General features: G+C 43.3%; 1 protein-coding gene across 1 annotated transcript in view; it reads right to left on the bottom strand.

Moving 5' to 3' along the window:
- c4 (complement component 4) overlaps positions 1 to 26,828 on the bottom strand; it is a 79,147-nt gene that overhangs the window by 4,874 nt on the left and 47,445 nt on the right. The window contains exons 10-34 of the mRNA XM_080542161.1: positions 21,647 to 21,762; positions 20,949 to 21,128; positions 20,365 to 20,562; positions 17,325 to 17,525; positions 16,336 to 16,482; positions 15,331 to 15,469; positions 12,390 to 12,461; positions 11,736 to 11,942; positions 9,738 to 9,852; positions 9,246 to 9,316; positions 9,015 to 9,154; positions 8,392 to 8,592; positions 7,885 to 7,936; positions 7,671 to 7,754; positions 6,009 to 6,212; positions 5,465 to 5,540; positions 5,192 to 5,348; positions 4,645 to 4,743; positions 4,134 to 4,302; positions 3,034 to 3,248; positions 2,682 to 2,837; positions 1,950 to 2,009; positions 1,491 to 1,581; positions 329 to 515; positions 25 to 112 (exon numbers count right to left, since the gene is read on the bottom strand). Of these exons, the coding sequence (XP_080398287.1) occupies positions 25 to 112; positions 329 to 515; positions 1,491 to 1,581; positions 1,950 to 2,009; positions 2,682 to 2,837; positions 3,034 to 3,248; positions 4,134 to 4,302; positions 4,645 to 4,743; positions 5,192 to 5,348; positions 5,465 to 5,540; positions 6,009 to 6,212; positions 7,671 to 7,754; positions 7,885 to 7,936; positions 8,392 to 8,592; positions 9,015 to 9,154; positions 9,246 to 9,316; positions 9,738 to 9,852; positions 11,736 to 11,942; positions 12,390 to 12,461; positions 15,331 to 15,469; positions 16,336 to 16,482; positions 17,325 to 17,525; positions 20,365 to 20,562; positions 20,949 to 21,128; positions 21,647 to 21,762 (3,425 nt within the window). The remainder of the gene's footprint in view (positions 1 to 24; positions 113 to 328; positions 516 to 1,490; positions 1,582 to 1,949; positions 2,010 to 2,681; positions 2,838 to 3,033; positions 3,249 to 4,133; positions 4,303 to 4,644; positions 4,744 to 5,191; positions 5,349 to 5,464; positions 5,541 to 6,008; positions 6,213 to 7,670; positions 7,755 to 7,884; positions 7,937 to 8,391; positions 8,593 to 9,014; positions 9,155 to 9,245; positions 9,317 to 9,737; positions 9,853 to 11,735; positions 11,943 to 12,389; positions 12,462 to 15,330; positions 15,470 to 16,335; positions 16,483 to 17,324; positions 17,526 to 20,364; positions 20,563 to 20,948; positions 21,129 to 21,646; positions 21,763 to 26,828) is intronic.

Below are 26,828 nucleotides of genomic sequence, written 5' to 3'. Positions count from 1 at the left end.
AGATGAACCTTAAAAGGACGGCACCTCCTCTAGATCTTGCATGTTGAGTTGTAATCCACTTAGAAGGGATATGTCCACTATCACCATTCCTGTAGATGTCCCTTTGTTCATTCTGTAAAAGAGGAAACATTTTATAATAGCTTTTTATCTTCATAGAGACGATCCTGTCTCCATCACGCACGCATGTGCACGCATACACGCACAAACACAGGCACACGCACGCACACACACGCACACACACACGCGCACACACACACACACACACACACACACACACACACACACACTGTGGGCTCACCCCACACACACACACACACAGTGGGCTCACCCCACACACACTTTGTAGACCAGCGAGCTCTCCCTCTCCTCCTTCTCGGGCGCCTGTCTCCTCCTGCGCGTCCGCAGGTCAAACCAGGCCACCCTGCTGCTGGGCTCGTCACTGGGGCTCCCCTCCCCTCCAGACTCAGTCTCATAGTAGTAGTAGTCTGTTAGGTCAGGCCCCTCCTCTTCAATCTCTGCAATAATAATAATAATAATAATAATAATAATAATCATTATTTATATAGCACTTTTCCTGCAAACGTTGCAGGTCAAAGTGCTTTAACATATCCACACAGCATAAAACAATAATAGAACAACAGTAATCAATAAAACATACAATAGCACAATAATATAAACTACCGTACATAATAAAACAAGAATAAACCATATAAACCAATCCAAGGGGCATAGAACAAAGATAAACAAAATAACAAAATAATATAAGAATTACTAATAATATTGAAACAAGTAAATACATATACAAATATAAACGATATATACACATAGATTCATCAACTAAAATTAAAAGATACATCTAGAAAAGTATAGTCATTTAAAGGCAATATTAAAAAGATTCGTTTTTAGTCTTGACTTGAACATATTTGCTGAGGTTGAATCCCTAATGTAAACTGGCAGTGCATTCCACAATTTGGAATAATAATAGCCCATATGTCACCTCCCTGCTCTCTGTGTTATACATGTCACAGTATATAGATGTCACAGTAATAACGGCTATTTAATTAATCAGTTATACTTCTTTCAAGCACTACTTAGGCAAAACAAGACCACCAGGACCAAGCTCCGGACCTGGGGTGATAGGGCCTTTTCAGCCGCAGCCCCGTCCCTCTGGAACGCCCTCCCCAACCACATCACACAGGCCAACAGGCCCTCAAAACCCACCTCTTCAAGCTCGCCCTCACCAGTTAACCCTCTCCCCCTCCCCTTCCCATGTGTCCCCAGCACTACCTTAATTAGGCCCCTATACTTTCTTCTATTTACCTTTTGTTTCTTTTTTATTATTACTACTCTATCTTTTCAGTTTGTAAAGCGTATTTGAGTGTCTAGAAAAGCGCTATATAAGTCTAATGTATTATTATTATTATTATTATTATTATTATTATTATTAAAACAAGTTGGTGTTTCTGGGAGCATTCTTTAAAAATACTTACTGTAAGTCACCTCTCCCTCTACAGAAACATTCAGATGAAATAAGTCACAAAATGTGTCAACCTTCTCCAGAGTTCTGTAGGTTTGCACAACCTGTTGAGACAAACCAACCACTGTAGAGTTAGCTATTTAATTTAGTTTTAATAATCAGAATTTAGTTGTAATCTACCATAAACATAATTTTCACATGCATCTTTAAGGATGGACTGCACTTATATAGCGCCTTTATCCAAAGCGCTTTACAACGGCCTCTCGTTCACCCATTCACACACACATTCACACAGCAATGGCGACAAGCTACCATGCAAGGCGCCGGCCCCACTCACTGGGAGCAATTTGGGGTTCAGTGTCTTGCCCAAGGACACTTCAACATGTGGCCAGCCGGGGCTCGAACCACCGATCTGCCAACCTTGCGATCATTAGACGGTGGCTCTACATCCTGCGCCACAGGAAGTACTTACAGATAACGTCCCGTTTCCTTTTCCCCCGACGTTAACAGTCACTTTGCTTCCTGGTTCCACCTGAAGAAAAAAAAACAGACAAGATGGGATTCAATAGATGTCAAAGTAAAACAGGAAGCACAAACAATTTGTAGATTGTCCATACTGTCCATGTAGATTGTCCATACTTTTTGATTGTTTTGTCAGACTTGTAAGAATTGCAAAACAAAGGACTGCTTGTGTCTAGAGACAGACGACAGTTAGGCTACAAATCCAGTTGGGTAAAATACTGTGATCTGACGCTGCCGGATCGATGAGAAAGAGGTGATTGTACGTTGTCAGAAGGTTCGAGTAAGTGCAAAAGAAAGAAACTGTAATGTTGATACTGGATTTTTGCCAGTGAGAACTACAGAAAGACTGTGTAAGGTAGGGAGATTAAAGGGATAGGGAAAGGTATTCTGCTGATGATAAGATGGATAGCGGTTACTAAGCGTTAAGGCTGAGGTTGTACATTGTTTCCCTTTTTTACATTTATCTTTATTGTATTTTATCTTCACCTTTTATTTTTACTGTTTTCCCCTGCTTTTAATTACATTCTATGCTTGTATGTTTTTATATTCACTTTATGTTCTTATTCCTATTGTAAAGCACTTTGAGCTGCATTTCTTGTATGAAAGGTGCTATATAAATAAAGCTCTACTTACTTACTTACTTACTTACTTGTGTTCAGAATACATCTGCAGAGAATCTTACCTGGCAGGCTGGTAAGGACAGGGCAGTGCGCTTGTTGATGCGAAATTTCAGCTTTCTACCATTTTGGTGACACATCTCAACGCTGAGGTCTAAGGACTCGACATCATTGTCCATAATGCTGAATTTAGACAAGGCCTCAAGGGCTACAACTGTATCCTGAGAGAGAGACATTATGCCAATTAGCAAGCACAAGCTACCACCCTAAGTATTATTTTTAACACACTTCTGCAAATGGTAGCAGTAGGTGACTGCAGTATGAAGTGTAAGTTAAGGTAAGTAAGATATTATACAGATGTACTGTAGCAGTGGGATGTATTTTAAAGGAAGCTGACTGCTGGAGGTTTGGCCTTACCTGTGTGGAGTGGAATCCTCCTCCGTACTTTCGCTTCTCTGTTAGCCACCTAGCGATACGGGTGGCGTACGGCCTGTCCTCCTCAGCTATGGCCTGCAGGAGCGCGTACGCTGTGGTCTCCACGGAGATGGACTCGGCTTGGGGTACCTGGGAGGCTCTACTCTCGCTGGTCAACCTCAGGTTATCATTCGCCTCCCAGTGGCAGGTGTCCTTGTCTGAAGGGGGGAGGAACACATTAGTATTGTTGTTGGGGGGGGGGGGGGAAGAGAGTGTAGAATAGCGCCTAGCGATCTAGCGCCTTCTGTGGTATAAATGATAGTTATTCTCTACATTCTCCTCGTTGTTCATGAATCCAAATCCAGATCCTCGATCTATCTTTAAAGTCAGCTAAAACAGCATTGAAGAGTCAGAATGCATGAAAACATGCATGTATAATATATGCATACATAACCTCATTATGTGACACGTTCTAACACTTAGGTCCTCATGTCGGGATCCGATGTAATGATCGGACTTTTCTTTCGAAAAAAATTGAATACATTTCCGCGTTGTTGAAAATCAACGACACATCGCTAGTCAGCTTACACAGCTTGTTGTGTGAGCCTGCTAACAATGTGAAGTAGTGTTATAGTTAACTAGGTAGCAGCGGGGGATTACTCACCCAATCCATTGCAGTGTTGCAGTATTTTGGGCTTGACTAGCGAGTTTGTTTGAGTGTGTTGTGATTCTCAACAACGTTGAAACGTAGTTCCGTGGTTTCAAAAGAAAAGTCTGTACATTTTGATCGGTTGCCGACATGTGGACCAAAATGATCAGACTGTGTCACATATTTAGACAGCTACTATATACACATATATATATATATATATATATATATATATATATATAGTGTATGCTCTTTGTATGTTTCTTGGTGCATTGTTTTTTGTATGTTCTTGTCTTTAGTTGTTTTTGTCTACCAACGAGGACCACGTTGGAAACAAGTGTTTTAGTACGCTTTTACGTGCTATCCTCTGGGATGTACTGTCTGTACTTTTTACCCAAATCAATCATTCAATCAATTTATCAATCAATACTGAGGTATAGAAGGCGATGTTCACCCTGGTCACACGAGGCCATGCTCCGGAGCTTGGTCTGGGCCTGTCCGACAGCCTCACTATCAGCAGACGTCAGAGACAGGGCGTAGGCTGTTATGGCCACAGCAAAAGGCCTCTGCAGGGATTCCAGCTTTGACTTCAGGTAAGATTCAGCCTTCATCATAGCCAACATCTGCAATTGGAATGTCATATTATTGTCATAAGATTTATGAATATTGAAATTTGATTCACGAAAATGTTAGATAGATACATAAACTCCCCCCCAAAAAGTTCGGAAACGTTATTTTGGTCGATTATTCCTCCTTTTTTTGGGCCGCTACCCACACGTTTAGCTGTGTTGCTCATTCCACGAATGCATCATCCTTACAAGTGGTACCTTGTTGTAAAGGTGACTAATCAGGCTTTCCAACGATATAAAATACAATACCAGTTGGTATTATTAAAGGGGAGGAATAATCGACGGAATAACGTTTCCGAACTTTTTTTGAGGAGTTTAGATCAATGTTTTTGTTACCAGTTTTGAGCTGTCCTCGACAGAGTGCATGGCGTGGTGCATGGCGACGAGTACGAATGCTGTGAGCGATACGTCTCCTTCGAACCCTCCGACTCCACCCTGAGAGAAGAAGAACGTTTAAGGTCAAGAAGAATCTCCCAACATGTGGATCATCTGACCCATGAACAACAACATTTACATTTTTGGCATTTAGCAGACGCCTCATTCCAAAGCGACTTACAATCGCTACATTTGACTAAGCAAGTGAATCATCAATTCCCCAGTCGTAGCAGGAAGAGTAATCTAGCTCAGGCCAGGGGCCATTGGTAGTCGTCATGATAGAAGAAGAAATAATAATATTATTTTTTTTAGACACAGGAGAAACAGTACAAGAGGGGGAAGTAGGTGTCTCAGGAAACACAATATAGGGGGAAGCAGGTGTCTCAGGAGACACAGTATAGGGGGAAGCAGGTGTCTCAGGAGAGACAGTATAGGGGGAAGCAGGTGTCTCAGGAGACACAGTATAGGGGGAGGCAACAACCAAGAACATCTTCCTCCTCAGTCCTACCTGCATGGTCCGGTCGTAGAGAGGGTTGGGGTCATTGAAGGCGCCGCTCTCTTTCTGTTTAGACACCAGGTAGGAGACAGACTCCTGAATGTACGCGTCCTCCACTGCTATGAAACCTCTGCACTGAGAAAGCTCCTTGGCTATGAACGCCGTCAGCCTGAGGGAAATTCAAAATGGGTTTTAAAAGAGAAAAACTATTAGGACAAAGCTCATTGGTTGTTAGATAATTATTACAAAAATGAATGAATGAATGAAAAAATTGGTTGAGAGTACCAAACGCTGCTTGGCCGGGTCAAAAAGGCCCCGTAAGATCCATCTGCCTTCTTGAATGTCAGGATACGGCTGTATCCTTGTAAAGAGACAGAGTCATTTCAACATTAACACCAGAACAGCCATGGGTGGGGTCATTTGACCCTGTGAGTAAAAACGTTTTTATATCTTTGCACTCAATAACATTTCAGGACCCTCCTTTCATGACCTTTCCTAGAAATGTGCGGTCTACCACCCAGTATCCTTACATTTTCAAAATCACATCAGGATAAGCTAGTATAAAGCTATTTTGCTGTTTTTCTGTGTAGGAGGCAACTAGTGGTCGGCAACTAGTGGTCGTTGTGTGTAAATAGCAGCTTTCCATTGTAAAGACTATGGTCATTTGACCCCCGAGGCGGCTCTTATATAGTAGGTAAAAAAGGCACTAGTGTTCTAGTGTCAAGTGGGTATTTTCACACAGTGTGAACTGTGTTATTGCTACAGAGATGCTATGTTCTAGAACAATATTCTAAGACATCAAGTATAAGCTAATCCCAACTGGCCTCACCATTCTGGATCATGGCCAGGGCCTCGTCCCTGCGTTCGGCCTTCAGGTCGATCCACTGGCCCGTGGCATCCAGGTACTTCATAGCGTGGATGGCCGGGGACATAGTCACCATGGTCTGCTCCGCGCAGCCTTTGGGTAAGGCAATCAGCCTGTCCACCCCCTCCAGGTTCAGACAGTTCTCCACAGACTCTCCCATCACACCACCTGTGGGTGTGGACCAGTGTTAATTTTGGCAGGCTTTTTAGTCCCTTAGTCTTTGGTGTTTAGATGAAGATGCACACCAGTTCTAGTCACACCAAGTCACCTCCATTTTTCTTAGTTCCAGTCCAGTTCCAGTTGATGAAAACTGAAAACATTCCAGTGCAGTTTCAGTCCACAAAAACCCCAAAACATTTTAGTCTAGCCATAGTCATCGACGAAAACTCAACTAAAATGTTTTGGAGTTTTTGTGGACTGAGACTGCACTGGAATGTTTTCAGTTTTCATCAACTGGAACTGGACTGGAACTAAGAAAAATGGAGGTGACTTGGTGTGACTAGAACTGGTGTGCATCTTCATCTAAACACCAAAGACTTAAGCCCAGTTTATGCTTCTGCGTAAAATCTACGCCGTAGGCTACGCAAGGCTACGCGGGCCTACGCAAGCTACGCCGTAGCCTACGCCGTCGATTAACGCGCACCTCTCCAAAAATGTAACTACGCGTCAGTTTCTACGCAACCGTAAGCTCTGTGATTGGTCCGCTTGGTAGCACATGATTCCGACAAGATTCCGACTCTCTCGTCGGCCAAAATGCGGAAGCCATGACAGAAATGTCATTTACTTTTTCTGTAATTACTTATTAATAAACATTTGAAAATGTATGATAACCATCTTATTATCTTAGTTTACTGTAATTTCAATGCATTATAGACATTTTCTTTACAACAAGCATAACAAAAATACGTTTTTTGATCGCTATTATGCTGTTATGAGTACACCGAGCAACGCGACGCTAGAACAACGTAGACCTACAAACTTGGAGACCCCTTACGTAGGCTACGGTGTAGACGCACGTAAATTCGACGCAGAAGCTTAAATCGGCCTTAAGTGACTAAAAAGCCTGCCAAAATTAACACTGGTGTGGACGATGCAGAGTAGCCACTGAATAAATATTATTGACCCCCGCGACAACAATGATGTCATTCTGAGCAACGCATTTACTGTATGTGACACCTTCTAATGCTTTGGTCCTCAGGTCGGGATCTGATGTAATGATCTGACTTTTCTTTGAGAAATGTGAACACATTTCCGCTTTGTTGAAAATCAACGACACGTCGCTAGTCAGCTAACACAGCTTGTTTTGTGAGCCTGCTAACAATGTAAAGTAGTGTTGTAGTTAACTAGGTTAGCAGTGGGGATTACTTACCCAATCCATTGCATTGAAGAATTTTAGCTTGACTAGCGACTAGTTTGTGTTGTGATTCTCAACAACGTTGAAACGTAGTTCCGTGTTTCAAAAGAAAAGTCTGAACATTTTGATCGGTTGTCGACATGCGGACCAAATGATCAGACTGTGTCATATATTTTATATAGTTTATCAACTGTCTTCATTCCTTGTCAACTGTCAACTGTAAACTGTCAACTGTCAATAAGTGGGTAGAGTGAGTAACTATCTTGCCTCACCTTTGACACTAATGTAGGCATCGGACTCCAGTCCAGGGGTGGAATTTGGAGGAAGTGGGATGTCAAGTTTGATTGGATTTGCAGCTATGTGAAATAGGTAGGCAAGAGGTCAATGGTGTATGTATACAGTCAAGAGATCAATGGTACTGTGCAACAGTATATGTCACTTGCAATGGAGACGTGTTAGACACGATGTTTTCGAAAAGTAGATTACCTCGTCCATCAATGTTGTATTCTTGTTGCATTGAAACAAGTTCACCTTCTCCCTGTAGAACAGAACAGAAAGGCATTGTAAGGATCACATACAGCTACAGATTTGTTACACAGACACCTTCTGTTAACACTAGAACAGCCGTGCCTTTTTTTACCTACTATAAGAGCCGCCATGGGTGTCAAATGACCATAGTCTTTAGAATGGGAAGCTGCTACTTACACACAACGACCACTAATTGGCGCGTCTTGTAAATTAGCCTGCCTCCTACACAGAAAAACTGCTAAATACCTTTATACTAGCTTATCCTGATATGATTTTGAAAATGTAAGGATACTGGGTGGTAGAACGCACATATCTAGGAAAAGTCATGAAAGGAGGGTCCTGAAATTTGATCGAGTGCAAAGATATAAAACATTTTTTACTCACAGGGTCAAATGACCCCACCCATGGCTGTTCTAGTGTTAAGTACTGTACAATGAGAAGTCTAAATGCCAGTACTGTTCATACCGTAACTTTGAGGTCTTTCTTAATTTTATCCCCGCCTTTCTTTGTGGAGGCATCCACTTGGATGGGAACGTCTCCAATGACAAGGGGGACCACAGTGAAGTACACAGGCACTGCCGAGTTCCCCGAGACTGTGACCACCTGTGTGTTCCTGTCCCCCCCTGCACCGCACAGCCCCTCCACCGCCTCCATCTTCACTGTCACCTACAGTACACACACCCAGTAGAAGCACATGGCAATAATAACAAATGTGACACGTTCTAGTCTTTTGGTCCGCATGTCGGCAACCAATCAATATGTTCAGAGTCAGACTTTTCTTTTCTGTTGTTGAGAATCACAACACAAACTCGCTAGTCAAGCCAAAATGCTGCAACGCAATGGTTTGGGTGAGTAATCCCCCACTGCTACCTAGTTAACTAGAACACTACTTTACATTGTTAGCAGGCTCACAAAACAAGCTGTGTTAGTCGACTAGCGATGTGTCGTTGATTTTCAACAAGGAAAAGTCAGATCAGTACATCAGATCACGATATGAGGACCAAAGCAATAGAACGTGTCACATTTGTATTGAAAATTAACAAGAATATGTGTGGTAGAATTTAATCTGTCTGTTGGAATTACTTTACCTCTAAGTCTTCTTCTTTGTAGTTGTAAACCACAACTTTCACCTCAAGTTGTTCATTTCTTTTGACTGAATACGGTAATTTTACGGAGACAAAAAAATCTTGGAAGACCGTCAGTTGCTTTGGCTCAGCAATACAAAATCCTGAGTGGAAAAATGTAAGACAGTCCAAATATTAACCACAATTTTTTCTGGTGAAAGTTAGGAGAAAGGGGGAGGGGGGAGGGGAACCTACCTTTTGTTTCAGAGATTCCAACTGCTTGAATCTCCCAGGTGGTTATGGAGTCTGGAACAGCATAATTACGACTGAAAATAATAATAATTATTACATTAATAAAGTCAAATAGACGTTCATTGTGCAGTTGTTCTGACAAGCACCTACAGTACAGTACTCAGGGTTCCTACAAGTTATAACAAGTAAAATTTAAGACCTTTTTAGACCTTTTTTAGACCTCTTTGAATATAATTTTCGCGACACCATATGATACCTATCGTGACACCATATGATAGCTTTTTGTAATCCTTGAGATGATGAAATTAGGGATTTCACTGCCATACAGACAAAAAAGGAAGCGAATTGGAATTTGTTTGGTTCCAGCTTGATTCATTTCAGCGTAAATAGATGTGGATTGCGGGATTTTAGACTTTAAGGCTTTTTAAGACCAGCGCGGGAACCCTGAGTACAGTACTGTACACGTATATGATGTAGCAAACAGTTACAGGTTACCTAACGTGACCAGAAGCACCCACATCCACAATGTCCCACATCCAGGTCTGAGGGAAATGGCTCCGGAGATGGACATACACCTCATTAATGGCCTCCTCTTCCTCGGACAGGTCGGCTAGAGAGGGAGGACGACAAATAGCAAACAGATCTAATCTAACCACAGACACTTTCTACACAACACTGTTCTACGTGTGACAGGTATAGCACTAGGACCCAGCACCAGTGGTGACTAGAAGGAGATATAGGGGGGTGGGTACCTCAGACTCATTCTCTGCACCTGTTGTTTGGAAGCCACATGGTCACTGCTTCAAGCATTGTTTCCAGATTATTGCGGTATGTTTTAATCCAAACCTTTCACACAATGTTTGATGACTAGAGGAGGAATCCTGTCTAAAGTGCTAATGTATTTCCCACAGACCTAGTCGTGGTTGGTGAGGAAGGATTCTCTGCACCCATTCGTTTGGAAGCCACATGGTCACTCAGCCAAACTTTTATTGATGCTTCAGGCATAGAGCCTCAGAGTATCAAGGTATGTTTAAATTCAAAGGTATATTTATAGTCCATTGTTATTGTAATATTCTGTGGGTTTAACTAATGTGACTAATGTAATATTATGCTTTCTATAGGAGGTCCACGCTACCTTGTCCTATCCATTGTTTTTTTCCTACCCTTGTGCCATTATGTTTTTAGTCTTGCAGTGGTTTTAGAGCAGTTTGATATTGAACTATCCCTGACCTGTTGGAGTGTAGAGCGGACGTGTTCCCTTATCTACTTTTCCCAGTTTGCTGTGCTTTTATACTAAAGGTTGCTTGTGTGCCGTGATACTTAGAGCCCTCATTTTATGGTTGTCTTTTGAACTCACTGTGTGCCGTGTATTGCCCACTAAGAATTCCTAGCCTACACTATTTGCTGTGTTTGCATGCACCTTTTAAGCAACGGTTCACGTTTGTCTGCCTTTAAGGATAGAGTCCACCCACAGGTCCCCTTCCCCTTTTTAGTAGCCCTGTTTTTATAGGCCTTCACCATTTGAGAGTGATTATTGTGCCTTGGTTTATTGTTATAATCTTGTAATAAACTAATTGTATTTTGGGTACACCAGCCTCTGGTTCAGTTAATTCCGGACCCGTCCTAGTGGGGAACTTAGCCTTAACGAACTTGAGGGTCCCTCACCCCTATAGTGTGAGGGTGCCGTTGTCAAACAGTTATTACTGTGTTACGACTAGGTATCTAAAATGTCTGTATGCCACATACACCACATACTGTCTGACGCTGAATAATACAGTTTGTCTTCAATTTTAAACAGCCGATATAAAAGCCAGTCTATGCAGACAAGCTGTTTTATGATATACTTCATAAGGAAGCAGATCGATAACTGGAGATCTGTGACTAATTAATTCACCCCTCCCCCCCCCCCCCCCCCCTCTTCTCTCTGGTGAAATGATGACATGACCACTCTATGTCTTTACTACAGACACTTAGCTTGACTGAGTGTCTTTTTACCTTTTGGCGATTGTACGTTTATTACGTCTGTATGTCTGTATTTTGTATGTTCAGGACCCCAGGAAGACTAGAGGTACATTTGTGTGCTTCTAATGGGGATCCTTAACACCAGAAGAGCCGTGAGGGGTCATGGTGACCCCTGTGAGTAAATACAAATTCTATCTTTGCACTCGATCAAATTTCAGGACCCTCTTTTCATGACTTTTCCTAGATATGTGCGTTTTACCACCCAGTATCCTTACATTTTCAAAATCAGGATAAGATAGTATAAAGCTGTTTTGCAGTTTTTCTGTGTAGGAGGCAGGCTAAAAAAAGAAGCGCCCTCTAGTGATCTCTGTGTGTAAATAGCAGATTTACATTCTAAAATGGGGGTCTATTTGACCCCCAAAGCGGCTCTACTAGTAGGTAAAATAGGCATGGCTGTTGTAGTGTTAAATTAAATCAAATCAAATCAAACCAAACCCAGGTGATTTGTCAGGTTGTACTGTAAAGGCCTACCTCTCGCAAGGCTGTATGTCTTTCTATTTCTTTTGATGTCGTCTCTCAGTTTGGAGGCGGCTTCACAGCACTTCAGGAAAGCCCCCTGGCACCCCTGGGACTTGTGGGTGGTCTTGGCGTGACGTTGTTGACACGTCAGGTGGAGGCGGTTCAGCTTGGCTCCGTCGTGACAGCACTTCCTCTCCTCCTGCGTGTCGTACCTGTTGACTGCAGATCAGAAAGATCTGAAAGACTCTCACCCACAGGTGACACAGTCTGATCATTTAGTTCCGCATGTCGGCAACCAATCAAAATGTTCGGACTTTTCTTTCGAAACACTTGTTGGAACTACGTTTCAACATTGTTGAGAATCACAACACAAACTCGCTAGTCAAGCCAAAATACTGCAACAACGCAATGGATTGGGTGAGCAACCCCCACTGCTGCCTAGTTAACTAGAACATTACTTGACATTGTTAGCAGGCTCACAAAACAAGCTGTGTTAGTCGACTAGCGATGTGTCGTTGATTTTCAACAACGCGGAAATGTATTCACATTTTTCGAAAGAAAAGTCTGATCATTACATGAGGACCAAAGCATTAGAATGTGTCACATGGTGTAAAAACAGTGTGGCCTTTTGAAAATCACAGGAGCAGTGGAAGCCTGTACACTTACTGATCTTGGAGAATTCCTGCTGATGGTTTAAGGCCCTCTTTTGTCGTTTCCCTCTGCTGTTACAGGTGTGATCTGATAATCAGAGAAAGACAATTACTGTTCTTACCGATCGATGTGTGTGCAATCACGTTCAGGGCTGCCAAGTCTCACGCAATCACCGTGAGACTCACGCATTTCAACCAGTTCTCACGCTCTCACGCCGCAACTCTATTTCTCACGGCGAGAAATAACAATTTGTTTTACGGGACTTTTATTTTTGAAATTCCTTGAAAGAAAGCTGCTGGACATGAGTTTCGTGACGTCCTCTTTCTGCACTCGCGTTATTATGCTTGCGCGTGCGCAGTCGGAGCGGTAGACGAGCGTTGCATCTGTGTTCACGCGAGCTGCAGCATGAAGCGGACGGCCAAAACGGTAGGTAAATCTCACCTCATTCGAATTAGAATCCAGGTTCTTGATTAAAATATAAACTAAATTGAATCACTTAACTGCTTGCGAGGTAATTGATACTGTGAGCTCGTAATTGTAAAACTAAAACTGTGAGCAGTGAGCTCGTAAAAGGATATTTAGCGAAGTACGTAGTTGGCCCTGGTGGTGGGCGGGGGGGGGGGGGGGGGGCGATGTTTCAGACCAGACGGATTTTCTTGTGCTTTTTATGTCATGTTTAGTTGTAAAAACTACCTCAAATCAGCACTTCTGATTTTGAATCATCATTGCATTTTGTTTGTTTAAAGATGTCATCGAAGCAGAAAGCAGGGAGAAGTAAGCAGGCAGACCTGCTTTCAATGTGGGCAGCGAAGGGTCAGCCCCCTTCCAAAAAGGTTGCCAGGTCAGAGGAGACAGAGGAATGGGACTGATGTGATGGGAGATACTTAAAGAAGGGTATTGAAGTTAGCTATTGTGGTTGTTGATGATGTAAATGAACTCTGTAAACGAACTCTTGTAAACAAACAAAAATATTTTTTATTTTAAACTTGCCTGTTCTAAAGTAATTGATAGTTGTATTGTTATTGTGTCTCTGGCAGGAGAAAAGCTGAATATCGGCTTTACTACTCGAGCTACGCTCAACAGGCTCCTTGATGCAGGAGACATTACACCGCAGCAAGTGGAGAGGTTCCAACAGGCAGCACTGGCATTTCTTTTGAGGGCTGTGGAGTATGCCATGGAGAAACTACCCCTGCGAGAGCCCCTGCTCAAACATGCCATGTTTGTTGACGTCCAGCAGAGGACAGAGTGTGGTGTGGAAGATGCCTTGTACTTTGTTGACAGGTTAGGGTTGACAAGTTCTGATCATTTTGAATAGATTGTTAAGTTTGATAATCACATCTGAAAAACAAACCCTGCTGTTCCAGCTGCTGTAACTATCTGATCAGTGCACATTGTGTTCTTTTTAGATTTGCTGAACTTCTCCCGTACCACGGACCTCAAGAGCATGACAAACTCAGCGAGGAGTTTCTGGATTACCAGTTCATGGACATTCCCATGCCACCAGACCCAGCCACATTCGACGTTGAGAGCTTTTGGGGGAACATGGCATCAGAGAAGAATAAGGTAATAATTATTCTGCACCCTTTGACATACTACACATTGACTTAATCAACTTGCTGCATAAGAAAATCCTTGAGTAATTAGGCTTCCTATGTACATTTTTCTAAGGTGAACGGGATGAGCAGATTTGGGAGGCTCTCTCATATTGCCAAATTGGTTTTGGTACTTCCGCATTCAAATGCTGATGCAGAACGAGTGTTCTCCGTGGTGGGGCTGAACAAAACCAAAACCCGTAACAGTCTGGCTCTTGATGGAACCCTTTCATCCATCATGACGGTGAAGATGGCTGGCCTCGAGCCAGAATGTTTCAAGTGGGAGCCCCCTACCTCTGTTATTAAGACATCAAAATCTGCCACAAACACCTACAGCACCGTAGGTGTTATGAACACCGCTTGTAAGGGTTGGGGTTGTTGTACTGCATAAGATGTTGTAACTTTATAGGTCACATGGTTGATTGACAGTTAAAAGAGTGATTAATATGTTACATGGTTGATTGACAGTTAAAATAGTTATTCTGATGTTACATGATTGATTTATTTATAGATAGATGATAATAAATCTAATATATTTTTATTACTGTCTGAATTTGTCTTGTTTTATACAATTTTCCAATTGTTTTCATTTCTTGTGCTGGTTTATTATGATGTAAAATTGTAGGAAACTAGCAAAAATAATAATAATAATAATAATTGGGTGGGAGAGAGGGGCCGCTGCTGCCAAACGTGCTCAGTTTTGCGTCGCTCCACCGGCAAAAAATCTCACTCCAAAGTTTTGGTGAAACTTGGCTGCCCTGATCATGTTCGTCAACAAAACTACTTGCAGTGATAGCTGTTTACATTTTACCAATATCTATTAAAACATTGTGTGTCAGAAGGCAGGGAGTGGTGAGGGGAGTGGTAATTGAAGGGAGGTATCGTGCAGCCCGCTGGCTCTACCTCTGAGGCCTTATATGGACTTCCTGCACCAACGAGGCAAGCCTTATATGGACTTCCTGCACCAACGAGGCACACCTGTGAATCACCAGGGGGGGTATTCCATCAATGTCACTAAAGGAAAATCCAGGCTTATTTTTGTAAATTTTGCAAGATTTAAAAAATAAGCCTGGATTTTATTTTAGCGACGTTGATGGAATACCCCCCTGGACTGTTGGATTACACCCTCCTGTGTATTGAACTGGCTGAGGACACACTTTAGGAATACAACTGGATAACGGACTCTGAGTAAGGGTTGTAGAGTATTGATTGGATAGCTGAACTCCCACCCTAATTGCATTTGAATTGTGCTTTGTGTGTGTGTGTGTTTTATTATACACCGTGGTGACGTGGAACCCCCACAACTATGAGCATGCTACAACTATTATAAAGTCCTGCTACAGTATCTCAGAATGTGAACTCACCCTTCCTCACCATTACTACTCCTTTAGTACTGCCGAAATTAGTTATGAAGGCAAGACCAGCATCCTGGAGAACAGACTGATAATCCTTTCCACCTCCTATGGTACACGCCAAATCGTAGGAGTTCATGTAGTCAAACATCTGCAGATGGTGGAAACATTCTGAATGAAGGAAATGGACTCCATACATGTGACAGGGTCTGGTTAACACTAGGACAGCCGTGCCTATTCCACTGCTCTCTACTCTTAGCGCCGCCTCAGGGGTCAAATGACCATAGTCTTTAGAATGGGAAGCTGTTATTTACACACAACGACCACTAGTTGGCGCGTCTTGTAAGTTAGCCTGCCTCCTACACAGAAAAACTGCAAAATAGCTTTATGCTAGCTTATCCTGATGTGATTTTGTAAATGTAAGGATACTGGGTGGTAGAACGCACATAGAAAAAGTCATGAAAGGAATAAGTATTTAGTGATCCTAAAGCTGTGGTTTGTTATATCAAGTGGGCTCTTTAACACTTCAACTTTTGTAATATGCAAAAAAAACAGGAAAACACATTTTCTCAAAAGAAGGTTTTAGCTCATTTGCGTGTCTTCAGGATTGCTGACATTTTTTTTTACCAGACTGTGTCACATATTTTAGTAAGGATAAGCATGCAGCACACTGTGTTCACTAAGACTCATACAGTAAGTAGTAAGTAAGTAAGTAACCAACATGTATTTATATAGCACAAAATGTACAACGACAAGAGCCGCCCAAAGTGCTTAACAGATATAAAAATATAAAGAGAAAAACAAGATAAAAGAGAAAAAATACAGATGAAAGAAAACTGATAAAATAGAAAAATACACTAAAAGCAAGGTGCAGTACAAATAGTAGTGCAAAGAGTGCAGTGTCGGGAAGGCAGGCTCACCTCAGGTCAAAGGCCAGGGAGAAAATAGGTGTTTTGACTAGTTTTTTTAAAAGCCTCAATGTTCTCGGCGGTTCTGTGTAATAAACAGAAGTGTTACCTTCTGAGGTGTCAGTTTGTTCTGCTTGTTGATGATGTACACTGCTGTGTCCACCGCCGCCAGAGCAACCTTATCTCCCTTGTCCGTGCGAACCTCCACATTAACAGCATCAGCAGGTTTATGTTCTTTAAATGGAAGAATCTCGATCTGAAAACACAAAAGAACCAAAAGAACATTCCTCAAACTGCCTCCATACACAGTGAATTAGTGATGAAGAAAGGAAAGGAGAACTGAGACTGAAGACCCATCTCTTCAGGTTACATCTTAACTGCTCCTCCTGAGACATCTACTACCCCCCAGCACTGTGTCTCCTGAAGGGCTCTGCACACAGCGTGCGATTTCTGTTGCGCATCAACGTTCCATTTTGAAGTTTGAATGGAAGTCTATGAGAACATCGCATTTACCCACACACGGCCCCGATTTTAATCGCACGGCGAACATTCGATTCCATTCATTTTGAATGGGACAAAGCACACGGCGTGCGAGTTTTGTCGCCCTGCTTTGTCCCATTCAAAATGAATGGAATCGAATGTTCGCCGTGCGATTAAAATCGGGGCCGTGTGTGGGTAAATGCGATGTTCTCATAGACTTCCATTCAAACTTCAAAATGGAACGTTGATGCGCAACAGAAATCGCACGCTGTGTGCAGAGCCCTTATGACACCTGCTTCCCCCTATACTGTGCCTCCTAAAATTGCAGCTCATCCAGAATGCTGTGTCTCCTAAAATGTCTACTTCCCCCCTTGTACTGTTTCTCCAGTGTAAAATAAAATAGAAAATAAAATAAAATAATCTTTCTTCTTCTATCATGATGACTGCCAATGGCCCCTGGCCTGAGCCAGATTACTCTTCCTGCTACGACTGGTGGATTGATGATTCACTTGCTTAGTCAAATGTATCGATCGTAAGTCGCTTTGGAATAAGGCGTCTGCTAAATGCCAAACATTTTAAAATGTAAATGTAACTGTAATATCAGATTTAACTACCTACCTGTCCTTTGCAGACATCTTTTATATCCACCCATACGGAGTCTGCCACTATCGGTGCGACGCCTTCGCCTTGGGCCTCCCTGAAGTAGTAGCCAACCAGACGGAAGGAGGGAACCAAGTCTACACTGAAGGGCAGACGGAGGGTGGTGAGCTCTGTCCTAGGAACTCTATCCATCAGGACCACTCTACCCTTACTTAGGATCTGTTAGGAGGGAGGGAAGGGTTAACACTGTTAACCATTCAGGAATTTATGAATGAATGAATGAATGAATGAATGGTCTTTATTGTCATTGCTATAGTACAGGTACCAAACAACGAAATGTGGGAGGGGTGGCTCCCCTGGTGCTAGGAAAAAAAAAAAAAAAAAAGAAAGAAGGGAAAGGAGCTGGTTTACATAAATAAAGGCTATGTACACTATCCACTATACTATACTGTACAGATAAAACACTGTGCTGTACTCTATGCTATGCTATACCTATTCTAACATTTCCTATTTCTCTGCAACCTTATGTACCCTAGGGTTGTCATATTGCACATAGTGTTATTGCACATTCATTTAAAGTGTCGCAGTTTGCAGGCTTGAAATGTACACATTTGTGCCTCAGCACTACACCTGATTTTTCAATCCAGCAGCTGCCATCAATCTGTCCAGACTGTCCAGGGCCCAGAACCTAGGTCTTTGCTGTGTTCAGGGCCTGGATGGCCCTGGGGTAGAAGCTGAGCTTCAGTCTGTTTGTCCTTGCGGCCATGGTCCTGTACCGCCTGTTCGAGGGCAGCCGGGCAAAGTGTTCGTACCCAGGGTGGGATGGGTCTCTGGAGATCTTGGAGGCCTTCCTGAGGCAGCGTGTGTTGTACAGCTCTTCCAGAGAGGGGAGGGGGGCGCCGGTGATCTTCTGGGCTGTTCTCACGACTCTCTGTAGCGCATTTCTCTCTGCAGCTGTGCAGCTGGAGAACCAGTTGCAGATGCAGTAGGTGAGGATGCTCTCCACTGCGCAGCGGTAGAAGGCCACCAGTATCTCCTGCTTGTTGTGGTCCTGACCCCCTATCTATCTATCTACCCTCCCTCCACCCCCACTGGACTGTCTGGATATGAACACTTGAACACTTGATCTCTGCACTTTATATTTATATTAATTATGACTCTTGCACTTTGATGTTGGTTTGCACGGTTAGGTATGGTTAGGTACTAATAAAATATTTAAAAATAAGATGATTAACAAGTATAAAACAGAGGTTTAAATATAGTTTTTGTTTGGTATTTATTGAACCTTTTGTTGACATGCGTAAGTGAAATGTTGTTTATAAAAGTTTCAATGTTTTGATGATGCATTCATGGGGGGAAAGTAATTATTATGTTACTTTCTTGACATACATACACACACACCTACCTTGTTGCTTTATTCAGTAGTACACACAATCAATAGAACACCATTCACTAGTGACTAGCACACAGCATAGCATTAGAAGTCAATCAATCAACTAGCCTAGCACAACAACTAGCATAGCTAAAGGCTATCCTGTACTATACTAAACCGCATTACCATTCAACTAGCAGACTAGCACATAGCATAACAGCATAGCATTACAGGCCACAGTCAATCAACTAGCCTAGCACAACAACTAGCATAGCATAGTCCTGTCTTGCACCTGTCCTGCTGTAAACCGTGCTCCATTGTTCCAAACCAAATTCCTAACATGTTTACATGTCATGGCAATAAAAGTCTTCTGATTCTGATTCTGATTCTTCCTGAGGACTCTCAGGAAGAAGAGCCGCTGTTGTGCCTTCTTGATGATGGCTGCTGTGTTGTTCTTCCAGGACAGGTCATCCTGTATGTGCACCCCCAGGAATCGGAGGGTTGAGACTCTCTCCACGCTCTCTGCGTCGATGAGCAGGGGCTGGACCTCAGATTTTTTCCTGCTGAAGTCCACGATGATTTCCTGGGTCTTTGACTGGTTCAGCAGCAGGTTGTTAACCTTGCACAGCTTGCTCAGCTGCTCTACCTCATCCCTGTACGCCGCCTCGTCCCCCCCCGAGATGCAGCCCACCACGGTGGTGTCGTCTGCAAACTTTACGATGGAGTTGCTGGGGTGGACGGGGGTGAAGTCGTAGGTGTAGAGGTTGTAGAGGATGGGGCTTAGCACGCAGCCCTGGGGGGACCCAGTGCTGAGTCTGAGGGCTGTAGAGGTGTGGGAGCCCACCCGCACCCTCTGGGGGCGGTCGGACAGGAAGTCCTTGATCCATGCACATATAGAGTGTGATAGTCCCAGGTCTAGTAGTTTGGTCACTAGCCTGTCTGGAAGGATGGTGTTGAAGGCAGAGCTGAAGTCCACAAAGAGCAGTCTCGCGTAGCTGTTTCCCCTCTCCAGGTGGGATAGAGTGGAGTGGAGAGTCGTCGCGATGGCGTCCTCTGTGGACCTGTGGGCTCTGTAGGCGAACTGGTATGGATCCAGGTTGGGCGGGAGGCGTGTGACTATGTGGGCCCGGACTAGTTTCTCGAAGCACTTCATGATGATTGGTGTGAGTGCCACCGGGCGGTAGTCGTTTAGGCAGCTCACCATGCTTTTCTTCGGGACTGGGATGATAGTTTAGACACTAGAACAGCCTATTCTAACACTAGAACAGTTATTTTACTACTATAAGAGCTTGGGGGTCAAATGACCATATTCTTTACAATGGGAAGCTGCTATTTACACACAACAACCAGACTAGTTGGCGCGTCTTGTAAATTAGCCTGCCTCCTACACAGACAAACTGCAAATTAGCTTTATACTAGCTTATCCTGATGTGATTTTGAAAATGTAAGGGTACTGGGTGGTAGAACGCACATATCTAGGAAAAGTCATGAAAGGAGGGTCCTGAAATTTTATAGAGTATAAAGACATAAACAAGATTTGACTCACAGGGTCACTAATGACCCCACCCATGGCTGTTCTAGTGTTTAACTGAAGTACACTAGCACATTTTTATAAGAGAAGTCGCTGTGTTGCACAAATTAGATGCTCGGTCGAAAAAACAGATGAATAATGTGTTAATGTGTTACCAAGTAGTAGATGTGTGAGGGCCTTGGGGTGCCTGCGGGTGTGATGTCTCTGAGTGTGACAGTCATCTCCTGTCCTGGCTCTAAGATCCGGTGTTCGATCTCCACACTCATGTAACATTCACCCTCTGCCTGCGCCGCGGTCACGGTCATCTTAGCGTCTGCCACAACGACATCCTCCTCCTCCGCCTCAGAAAACATCTATGGAGAGGAACATTATTGTCTATAGTTGTGGAAATAACTGCTCTTATCTTATCTTAACAGGTCCTCAACCTCAATTCATATGAATTCAAACAAAAAGCTAATTCCGATGAAAATTATACAACCCGCTTTGTAGTGATTAAGGTTAGGTACGTGAATTACGAATTTGTCTGGCGGTGGTATTGTATTAGGCATTAACTTTGATTCGTTAAGGTTATGTAGAGATGTCAGCGAGACACGCAGAGGCACGTGTTGCCACATGTAGGTCAGAGGGGGGGGAGACAGGAAGAGTTGAGTGTCATCTGCATATCTGGTATTCTGCTTTTCCTATGAGTTCAGATGAATTAAGCATGAGATCCCGTCAGAAAGTTTTTCTGTGTCTGTACCTTTATGTCCATAGACCTAGCGTGTTTAGGCACTGTTAAGGTGAGCACAGCCTCTCCCTTTGAGTTGCCGAGACCCTTTACTTCGACAGTTTCTTCTGGGTTTCCATCGAATTTCACTGTGACTGTAGCCCTCATACGTAGCTGGGGGGCTGGTGAACCATCTGGGTAGGTTGTGGAGGCCTGAGAATGAAGCAGAATTAAGCGTTATGGAACGAGAAGCCGTGGTATATCCACGTATATATAACATCATATAACGCTTTTATACAACGGTTACCACATTTATCTATCAATATTTCACAAAAGAAAGACAAGACAAACTTTTAATTAATGTATTTTAATGGAACTATGTTTTATTGTAGGCCAAGTGTATTCATCCGCTGAACAGTTGTTTATCGGTTGCTAAGCAACGGTAAGAATGTAATCGATAACGGTAATATTATACAAACGCGGAGTAATAGGAAAAGATGTGTCAACATTCCATTTAGCCGTGCGTATGTCATGGATATCGGCACGGCTGGAACGCAAACTGACCAATAGAGACAATGGACCGGATCTATCCGTTGTATAATGTTTATTAGAGTGCCTTTCAGCTACTGCGGGTCAGATACTGTTACAGTCACATTGGAAATACTGGGTAAGGCAGGAATGTGTGAAAATATGTCATGTTTGTCTGTGAGAATACAATAATGAAACAGTACCAGAATGGAAAACACTCCCCCTGGTGTGAACTGTTCCTTTGTCTTAGACATGTCGATTACGTAAGGAGTAGTAACAATCTTCACTGAGTTGCTTTCGGCCTCCTCCAGATCTCCACCTTAGATTAGGATGAAAAAAGGTCAGTTTGTCTTTCAGTGCCGAGAACTCAGTAGAACTGGTCAGATTTGCACTAGATCAGGGGTCTTCAACCTTTTCAACCCAAGGACCCCTTGGACGAGAGACAAACAGAACAGGGACCCCCACATGTAATATATATTTTTAAATGTCTCACATTTTAAAGCCTATAATAACTTGTATATTTACTTCATTCGCCTTTTCTTTCACCGTATTAACCTATTTATATACTGGGTTATTACTAATATACTGGGTTATTAGCCTATATGTGTTTATGATTGCTAAAACGTTCATGCATAATTATGATTGGTTATTATTATTATTATTGTTGTTGTTGTTGTTGTTGTTATTGATGAGGCTTATATTTTCTATTATTATTATTTTTCAACAATGAAACTGTTAGCTTCAGGAAGCCAGGTATGCCTACCTCAGTGAGATGACTGGCCCTGGTTGGTGGTACACAGCTTGTCTATTCTGGGGGAGATGGAGGTTGTCAGGCAGAGCATCATGTCATCCTCAGACTGCTGTCTGGAACAGTATTTGCTCTTCAGGTAGGTGAGGGAGGAGAATCCACTTTCACAAAGATAAGTTGTTGCAAAAGGCAAGAGGCTCATCGAGAACTGGGTGAGAGGCTGTGACTCGTACACATTCTTGTGTGTACTGTCTGTGGTTAGGTCGATCAGCTGATCTTCCTCAGCGGCTGTCAGGTTTGTGTGTTGTTCGTGTTGTTCAATGAGAAACAGGATCTTTTTATAACTTTTATTAACGTGCTCCGATTACATCAACTCCATCTACCTAGTACCTATTAGTTCCTGTCCTCTGGCTACCCCTACATCATCTCCGGTCCTGTCCTATAACAAGGACCTCTACTGACACCTAGTGGTAGGAGTATCCAATCGTCACATCCTCCTTTCTTTGAGGTAAGAAAAATAACAAACAGCTAACAGTTCAAGTTACACAAATTACAGGTATCAGCTACAATCTTAACTGCAGCTATGTCCTTAAAGCATTTTACTGAAACACACAACCAAACATGTTTACTATGAACTAACCCTTAAACTTTCTTTTATATGTATAACTTATCAACTCAAAACATTAAACACATTCTTACACATTCATGCTTATTGTCTTTCTTTTTTTTTCTTCTTTTTTTTTTTTTTACAAGTTCAGTCTATCAGGCTTTGTGATGTGTCTTGTGGATCTTCTTATCACAGGTTCACTTGACATGTGTGTGTTAGTGTGTGGTTCAGTACATCTGTCTGTGTTACAGTCACTTGGAAGTGGACAGATGGGCTCAGACTCACTGCAGGCTTCACTGAGCTCTGGAACAGCTTCTGGAGTTTTTAGGAGACTGCGGCGATTGCGTCTGAAGATTTGTCCTTCTTCTGTTCTCACCGTGAATGACCGTGGAGCTACTTCGTCAAGAACAGTGGCTTTTGTCTTCCATCCATCAGGACCTTGAATCCTGACTGTGTCGTCGCTTGAGAGTGGTGGAAGCTGCTTGGCTGTTCTGTCATAGAATGACTTCTGCTTCATCTTCTGTAGCTGTAGCTTTTGTTTCAGCTTTGGACGTCTTCTTTGCTGTGAGTAACTCGGCAGTGTGGTACGAAGCTTTCTCTTCATGAGCAACTCAGCAGGTGACAGTCCACACTCAAGAGGTGATGCTCTGTAGCTGAGTAGAGCAAGGTATGGATCTGAGTCACTGTCAGCAGCTTTCTTCAGGAGTTGCTTGAGAATGTGGACTCCTTTCTCAGCCCTTCCATTAGACTGTGCATAGAGAGGACTGGAGGTCACATGATTGAAGTCGTACTGTTCTGCAAACTCTCTCCACTCTCCGCTACTGAAGCATGGTCCGTTATCAGACACAACGGTATGTGGTATGCCATGTCTGGCAAAGATCGATTTTGTGTGTGTTATGACACAGGCTGATGACATGTTTGCTAGCAGTGCCATTTCAGGGAAGTTGGAATAATAGTCAATGACTATTACATAGTCTCTTCCTTTGAGATGAAACAAGTCCATTCCTACCTTGTGCCACGGTGCTGCTGGCACATCAGCTACTATCATGGGCTCTTTGGTTTGCTTGTTCCTATGCTCCTGACATGTTTGACACCTGCTTATCAGTCTCTCTATGTCTTTGTTGATTCCAGGCCAGTAGACAGTATCTCTCGCCCTTCTTTTACACTTTGCGACACCGAGATGACCTTCATGGATCCTCCGTAGCATGTCCTGCCTCAGAGCTCTTGGGATGATGATTCTGTCGTGTTTTAGCAACAGCAGCCCATAGACTACACTCAGCTCACCTCTGACATGGAAGAACTGTGGACAGGAACCTGGAGGCCATCCATTTTGCATGTTGTTGATGACTTGTTGCAGCTCTGTGTCTTTCGCTGTTTCCTCAGCTATCTGTCTGGACTTGGAGTCTGATACAGGAAGCACAGCAGACACCATGTTCACATGCCTCTGAACATCCTCTTCAGTTGTACTGACACTGTTCCCTGTTGGTGCTCGCGAGAGTGCGTCAGCGAGTACGAGATGCTTTCCTGGTGTGTAGATCAGTCCAAAGTCGTATCTTTGCAATCTCATCATCATTCGCTGTATTCTTGGTGACATCTCATTCAGATTCTTTTTGATTATAGCGACTAATGGACGATGGTCTGTCTCTACAGTGAAGCAGGGGAGGCCATATACGTAGCTGTGGAACCTCTCTAGCCCAAACACTAGCCCTAAACACTCCTTTTCTATTTGAGCGTAACGACACTCAGTTTCTGTCATAGACCTAGATGCATAGGCTACTGGTTTCCAGTGTTCACCCTCAGCCTGAAGGAGTACTGCACCAATCCCATCTTTTGATGCATCTGTGGACACTTTGATCCTCTTTGTGTGGTCGAAGAATGTTAGCACAGGTGCAGTGGTTAGTGCTCTCTGGAGCACTTGCCATTCATGCTCATGTTTGGAGGTCCACTTGAACTCACTCTCATTGTGCAGGAGCCCACGGATGCAGGATGTTTTCGCTGATAGGTTGGGGATAAATTTACCTATGAAGTTGACCATCCCCATGATGCGTAGCACCCCTGTTTTGTCTGTGGGCCTCGGCATGTCGAGTATGGCGTTGATTTTCTCCTGGTCGGGTTGGACACCTTGTGCTGAGAGCTTGTCTCCAAGGAAGACTATTTCCTGAGCTCCAAACTGGCATTTGCTCCTGTTGAGCTTCAGTCCATTCTTCCGTATGCTCTCCAGCACCTTTGTCAGCCTCTCATTGTGTTCTTGGATTGTGGAGCCCCAGACAATGATGTCGTCCACATAGGCTCGAACTCCATCCAGCCCCTCGATGATGTGTTCCACTGCTCTATGAAATATTTCAGACGCAGAGATTATTCCAAATGGAAGTCTGAGGAAGCAGTATCGACCAAAAGGAGTGTTGAAGGTGCAATATTTGGTGCTGCTCTCTTCTAATTTGAGTTGCCAGAACCCTTGTGATGCATCAAGCTTTGTGAAGTATCTTGCACCCGCCATTTCACAGGTGATTTCCTCACGCTTGGGTATCTGGTAGTGTTCACGCCTGATGTTCTCGTTTAGATCTTTTGGGTCCATGCATATTCTTAGGTCACCGTTTTTCTTTTTCACACACACCATTGAATTGACCCAGTCTGTTGGTTCTTCAATCTTCCTTATTACACCCAGTGTTGTCATCCTGTTTAGTTCCTCCTTTAGACGGTCTCTCAATGGTGCTGGGACCCTTCGTGCAGCATGCACAACTGGCTGTGCATTTTCTTTGAGCTGGATTTTATAGGTGAATGGCAGTTCACCAAAGCCCTTGAACACATCTGAATAGCTCTGCACTATGGATTCAACAGAGTCACTAGATGTGCTCACAGTTGTGTTGATGCAGTACACTCTTTTCACCAGCTCTAAATCTTCGCATGCTTTATCACCTATCAGTGAGTCTAGTCCTTCAGCTACCACAGAGAAGAGTAAGTGGTGCACTTTCCTTTTCACTGTTACTTTCAGCTTGCATGTGCCTAAACAGTCAATTCTCTGTCCATTATAGTCCTTAAGCTCAAGCATTTTTCTTTGAATTTTTGGCTTTTCTTTCATTGCTTTGATGTCAGACATGCTGATTAGATTTGCTTTTGCACCAGTGTCTAGTTTCAGAGTGACTATAGTCCCATTTATTTGCAGTGGTGCTATCCATTTATCTTGCTTGACAGCATTTATCTGCTTCTGTGGCTCTACTTCACAGCCCACCATGCCAACAAAATATGGGTCACTGTCACTGTCAGTTTCAGTGTCTTCCCCCACTATATTTACAGATTTTCCCATCCTTTTCTCTTTCCCTTTAGAGAAGCACTGTTTGGCAAAGTGGTTATTTCCTTTACAATGAGAGCATTGCTTACCAAAAGCTGGACACTCCCTTGGCTTGTGCTGCGAGCCACAGCGTTTGCAGTTGAACGTCTCACCGTCTGTCCGTTGCGTTTGTGCGCGTTGTTTACCTTTGTAGAAGACCGCGCCAACTGTCACATCATCACTCACTTTCATGGAGCCCGCTGCCATCTCGCCGAACGTCCTCACGTGAATCCGGGACAGCTCACTCGCATGACAGATCTTGATTGCCCCCTCTAATGTCAACTCAGCTTCGCTCAGCAGCCTTTCCTTGACCTTTTTATCCTCCACACCAACTACGATCTGGTCCCTGATCATGGAGTCCTTTAGTGTAGCAAAGTTACATGACTGTGCTTTTAGCTTTAGGTCAGTCAGAAAACTATTGAAAGGCTCGCCCTGCTGCTGGATTCTAGAACGGAACACATATCTCTCGTACGTCTCGTTCTTTTTGGGAGAGCAATGGGCATCAAATTTCCCGAGCACTTTATCCAGCATCTCGTTATCATCTCTTTCCTCAAACACGAACGTGTTATACACTTCTATGGCTTGTGGGCCTGCTATTGTTAGTAAGAGTGCTACTTTCCTGGTGTCCGGCTTCGTTTCCAATCCCAACGCTGTAATGTAGAGTAGAAACTGTTGTTTAAAAGTGCGCCAATTGCTGTCGAC

This window comes from Nansenia antarctica, assembly GCF_963989245.1.
Source record: "Nansenia antarctica genome assembly, chromosome: 1".
NCBI classification, from domain to species: domain Eukaryota; kingdom Metazoa; phylum Chordata; class Actinopteri; order Argentiniformes; family Microstomatidae; genus Nansenia; species Nansenia antarctica.
The sequence above is the reverse complement of the archived record's forward strand: the minus strand, read 5'-3'. Positions and strand labels throughout refer to the sequence as shown.